General features: G+C 36.0%; 1 protein-coding gene across 1 annotated transcript in view; it reads right to left on the reverse strand.

Annotated features, from left to right (window-relative positions):
* LOC119837208 (tubulin beta-1 chain) overlaps nucleotides 1-5,506 on the reverse strand; it is a gene marked incomplete at its 3' end in the record, with an annotated part of 6,637 nt that extends 1,131 nt beyond the window's left edge. Inside the window, exons 1-2 of the mRNA XM_038362734.1 lie at nucleotides 5,348-5,506; nucleotides 4-861 (exon numbers count right to left, since the gene is read on the reverse strand). Of these exons, the coding sequence (XP_038218662.1) occupies nucleotides 4-861; nucleotides 5,348-5,404 (915 nt within the window). The remainder of the gene's footprint in view (nucleotides 1-3; nucleotides 862-5,347) is intronic.
* Between the last annotated feature and the right edge of the window lie 723 nt (nucleotides 5,507-6,229).

Below are 6,229 nucleotides of genomic sequence, written 5' to 3' on the forward strand. Positions count from 1 at the left end.
GCGTGGGTCGCAGGCGGCCATCATGTTCTTGGCGTCGAACATCTGCTGGGTGAGTTCGGGCACGGTGAGGGCGCGGTATTGTCTGCTTCCACGGGATGTGAGGGGAGCAAAACCGGGCATGAAGAAGTGGAGACGGGGGAAGGGCACCATGTTTACAGCTAATTTACGGAGATCGGCGTTGAGCTGACCAGGGAACCTAAGGCAAGTGGTGACACCAGACATTGTAAGAGATACTAAGTGGTTGAGATCACCATAGGTGGGTGTGGACAGTTTGAGCGTGCGGAAGCAGATGTCGTATAGAGCCTCGTTATCAATACAGTAAGTTTCGTCTGTGTTTTCTACTAATTGATGTACCGAGAGTGTTGCGTTGTAGGGTTCTACGACCGTGTCTGATACTTTGGGCGAGGGGACAACGGAGTATGTGTTCATGATTCTATCGGGGTATTCTTCACGAATTTTGGAGATAAGGAGTGTTCCCATACCGGAGCCGGTACCACCACCAAGGGAGTGTGTGAGCTGGAATCCTTGGAGGCAATCGCATGATTCTGATTCTTTACGGACTACATCAAGGACTGAGTCGACTAATTCAGCGCCTTCAGTGTAGTGTCCCTTGGCCCAGTTGTTACCGGCTCCAGATTGTCCAAAAACAAAGTTGTCAGGGCGGAAGATTTGTCCGAAAGGTCCAGAGCGGACTGAGTCCATGGTGCCAGGCTCGAGGTCGACGAGAATAGCGCGGGGTACATATTTCCCACCGGAGGCTTCATTGTAGTATACGTTGATGCGTTCTAACTGTAAATCTGAGTCGCCGTGGTAAGCGCCGGTGGGGTCGATGCCGTGCTCGTCCGAAATGATCTCCCAGAACTGTGAAAGAAAGGAATTCCGTTAGTCTATAAAATATTTATTTGTGTCGGTCGGTGCTTTCGAATAAAAGCGTATACGAAAGCACTTAGATTGTAAATGCAGCGATCCACTTTCGAACCGGTTACTGATACGATTGTAGAATTGAAATTGTTAGTTTAATTTTATGTTTCGCATTTACATCCGTTTATTTTCCGTGTCTATAACGACTGGGATTGTCAAGAACAATAAAGCTCAATGAACCATCTCGTAAATGGCCGTCAGGATGCATAATACGTCTTTAATAACTTGCCGGAGAGTACAATGGATTGCGCAAGACGTTGTCAGTTATCGAGATACACAGTGTTGCCTTGGCGACCGGCTACGCCCACGACTCGGCCGTATTCAGTTTATCTCACCTTATATGTAGAGAACGTATTGTACCAGTCGTTTAAGCAAACTTATTACCATTCGAATGTCACTTTTCGATTCTCCGTAACTGGCCTGAATACCTATGCCATATGGTCCGTAATTTTCTTGTGTAATAATATGAATATGTAATTGTTCTTTCAATTCAGAATAAAGTTTCATGGTACATGGAAGCGCTTAAGTGCCTAGCAACTGATCGCATTAATATTCAGTAAGGCGATTGGCATGATGTCATCTTTGGCTGTAGGCGTGTGAGGCAAACAACATCGACTGATACCGTATATGAGAAAATGACTAATATGGAGGTTACAGCTCAGGGTTCTACAGAATCGAAGATAATAAATCTTGAACAGCAATCAACGAGTTAATTATGATCAAATCACGCCAGCCGTCCGTTGTATGACAGAATAATGATTTTTAATAAAAGTGAAAGGCGTAGTTAGATTACTTTCTTAAGAGTAACTAGATAAGAGACGGTAGATGCGATGAAAGTTGGAAATGTCGTGTGAACGAACGGCACAATGCGCCAGTTGTAAGGGAAATCAGGGTTTGGCTCATACAATGTATACTGTGAATGTTTAAATAGTATTGTCTGCAAATAACACAGACGAGGTATGTCACGACTAGCTTCTAAGCATGCATTTGCATCTAATTAAGTGTTATATCTTTTGTATTTTTGAAGTTAAATGAAAATAAACGCTTTTTTCGCCAAACGTACAAACCACACGATTACAAGAAAGCATAATTAGGTCTTAGCTTAGTTAGTATTAATAATGCTTTGAAATTATGATGACAAAATTTAGCGTAGATACCTATCAAATATGGAGTCCAGATTTATTAAAAATAGCAGAGAGGAAAATAACCATAAAATCGCGTAATATTTTAGTTTCAAAATTATTTTTCTGTACATGGTAAATCCATAGTGAAATTGTCTACGTTAAAAGCCTGCTATTTCACTTAACACAGCTAGAGAGTACTGTGAAGTGGGAACAGCTATTTATAAACTACCGGGCATCGACCGTGGGTTCAATGGCCGGTAGTAATCTTCACTTCTGCATTATGATAAGATAAAATGCTAAAACATTAAACTAAAACTGGAACACGTGTGGCCAACAGAGTATAAAATGTTGGAACTATTGTTTCGGTGTATAATCATATAGTGAAATTGTGCATGTCTCTGATTTTTACCGTCTGGTTAACTTGTTTTATTATGCAGTCTTTTATTTAAAATTTAAAATGAGAATGATTTTTTGTCTATCATTTTATTGTTTTAAAACTTTATTATATTTTTTTAATTGCAACACTGAATGTTAATCAGCTGATTTTTTTCATTGAAAACGTGTAAAATGTAGTCATACTTTTACAAATTTACAGTTGAACTTTTTATCGTGAAGGAGATATATTTATTAACCGTGTGATATAACATAATATTCGCCTGCAACAATGTAAAAATTTTATACAGAGACTAAAAACTAAACAACCCACAAAAAGTATTATTTTCAACGAGTATTGAATAACAGCCTAACGCTGCTATAATAATGACATCACGAGCAACCTCAAAAGTAAATAATAACCTGAATATTTTCAAGAATTCAAGGACATACAGCAAATTAGTCATACTGTATGAAATAGTTGACACAGCTTTGCTTGTACGTGACTTAAAAGGAATATTTCTCATATATGTTCATCTCTTTCCAATGATTCACTTGTATTTTTTTCATATTGAGTATATTACCACAGATTAGGCAGTGGTTTTTAATGTATTATTTTTACATATAGGAAAACGTATTCTAATAAGAAACGTTTAGGAATAATCAATGAAAATTTAAATTAGACTTAAAACTTTAAAACAAACAAACTTTAAAGATAACAATAATTACTTATAAGATAGGTACAAAAAAGTTTTGCGTGAGTATTGCCAATACCCAATATTGTCCCTTATAATCGGAAATTGTGAAGCAGCAAGGAATTTCCGAACCCGTCCGGCTTACAAAACACATAACTCTGTACTGTGATAGTTAAAAAATCTATTTGGCGTTGCGACATAAATGTTACAGTATGTACCAACCTATTAACCAAAGTATACGTAGGATGTTTTAACTGATTGAAAGTGGACCAGAACACGCGTTTGATCTCAACGATAATCTAAATGGAATCTCTACTGAATCATGGTGGTGGAATGCATTTGATAAGATTAGTTGCAGCCTCTGTATTGAAATTGTGCATCGACATAAATAGGATGGTTTAGTATCTGATTTTTTAAGAGTATTATAAGATTTTCCTTTATAACTCATTGGGTTAGGGAGGAAGTATCATTTTGTAATCGGATTAAGTTCAGGACGGCCCAAAACCATGAGAGCATACCAAAAAAAATCTCTATTATTCAAGCCTGAGAGCACAAAAATATAAAAATAATCTTAAAACCACTCGTCACAAAGTGCTTAAATTTTCTCTCCACAGCACATGCAAGTATTATATCATCTTTATATTCGTTTGTACAAGATAAGATAGAGTATCAGACGTTAATGCATTAACTGGAGTATCAAAAGGTGTTCTATGGATTTGAGATAAGCTATTGAATACGTGACTACATAATTGGTACGTTCACAATGGACAATTTCACCAGTTTAGTAAGGAAAGCTGGTAATTATGGTCCATTTACATTCATTAACTGTGCTACTTGGGATAATTGTGATACTATCGCTGGTTACTAAGCAGTCGTTACCACGGTAGTGTTTGATCAATTTTCAACCCATCCAAAAGCGCTAATTAATGAAAATATAAAGAGGAGTGTTGATTTAGGCGGTCTCGGATGATGTATGTATCGAAAAATATTCTGAAATGTTCCTTGGGAATACAATACGTGTTTGAGCGTTTGCTGGTGATAAGTAATTAGTTCAAGTTGAAATATAACCACCGCAAAACAGTTTTATTTAAATTTTCTAGTGTTTTGAATATCCGGCAAATACAATACAATCCAATTCGAATCTTATAAGTTAAATGAATGCTGAATGATAAATAGATACTCTGTAGATATTTTATGAAGTACTTTCCATAAGAGTGAACAAGTTTAAGCAATAAGTCAGTGTCCTCTAATGAGGCTAGAAGACGTCGATAATATAAATTGGGACATATTTAACATCTGATCGATTCAAAATCTATTTAATCAGTTGCTAGACTTTCGCGTTTAAGCTTTGGAATGCAAGAACATTCCACTTATACATAAATGTTTTATTAAAGACATAGCTAGAAGGTTATTTTATCTGTACTCCATGTTTTATTAATAGTCGACATGACAAAAGGGGAAGCAATGGATGTAAGTCCTTCCATCGAATGTTGTCAAATACCTTCGATCTTCGATTTAAATACTTTAAACTCATGTGTGTTTGTGGGCCATAAATAAATAATCTTTATCTGTGGTTCGATATCCTTTACCTATATTAAAACCGGTTTACGGTTTTAATTAGGATGACGTAAGAGTCCTTTTTGACCTCTATAGTATTAGTTTTTCGATAGTATTAAAGTGCTTGCATAATTACACGAATCCATTGGTTGCAGGGTTCTTATCCCCACTTTTTATTCTTAATAAAGAAAGTACCTTAACTCCATTGAAATAAATACTAAATTGGCTATTGAAAAAACAAGCGGAAACTAAATACATATACAAAAGATAACTAACATCCAGATTCTTTAATTGTATGCGTGTTCTATTTTATATGAATTATTATATTATTATGTAATATAGGTAATTGAAAAAAAATGCTGTCGTGGACAACAAAACAAATAATTTAATGTATTAGACTCAGTACGAATAAACACGCAACCCTGGTTAGCGGGGGTGGCAACTCCAGTAAGGGTGCGTAAACATTGGGCCGGTTGCGTGAAAGTGTAATATTCAGCTGTCAAAATTGAATCGGTTCATGCAACATTGAAGCAGTTTTACAAATAATATGTTTTATCTTTCATACATATGTAATGGATATGTGTTCGACATTTCGAGAAAGATACCGCTAGCCGGCGTTTTTATCGCAGATAATTTTATTTTTTTTAATCGAATGATATATGTAAAATATTCACTTACTTTAGCTCCGATCTGGTTACCGCATTGACCGGCCTGGATGTGCACGATTTCCCTCATTTTGAATTAAAAAATATAAATTACTTAAACACTACACGATTCGCACAACACTACTCGGAGATTGATCAAAATGCAAGCGCGGTGGGGTGTTATGAAGCTACTGTCGCCTCCGCGCAGCGTCCGAACCGAGCGTTGTGATTGGCCAGCCGCTGACGCCATCTTGTTCCGCGCCAACTTCACGTCATTCCCAAATGGCAACATTCGAGTTCGCTATAAATGGTCATATTACTGCATTATTATTTTTAACATTTGAGGGGTGCTGCGTTTATTTTTCGTTCCTCTTTTGCATGGATCAGATGATATTTTTAGCGTTGGGTTTCATGAGAGACACACCCGGCGCAAACTATCGTAACAAGCGAAGCGTTTACGCTTGATGACCTAAAAACTTTATAATAAACAATGGTTTTTTGTCACGCATGTAAAACTAGAATATGGTTTCATGTCTCGGCATATTGCGTTCCTAATTTCCATGTCACACCTTCCTAGAAAGTATATTTTTATTTTGTTATGTATACAGGTGAGATTCTAGAGCCTGTAAGACAGTTTTAATTTATTTATAAAACTTTATACAGTTATTTATAAATTGAATAACTGTAAGAATTTAACAGTTTAATAAAAATTAATTTATTTATTTAAAAAATAAGATTTCATTTGAAGTAAGAAAAAATATTATATTATACGTGCAGTTTAAATACTCGTATTTCAATGTCTCGAAAATGAAACATTGTGTATGAAATGTGTAGGTATAAAAATTGAAGTATATATGTTTATTTTCTAAAAATATTAAAAGGTTTAGTGTACCTTTTAATTATGTTAATGAAACAA

Source organism: Zerene cesonia, chromosome 26 (genome assembly GCF_012273895.1).
Source record: "Zerene cesonia ecotype Mississippi chromosome 26, Zerene_cesonia_1.1, whole genome shotgun sequence".
In the NCBI taxonomy this organism is placed as follows: domain Eukaryota; kingdom Metazoa; phylum Arthropoda; class Insecta; order Lepidoptera; family Pieridae; genus Zerene; species Zerene cesonia.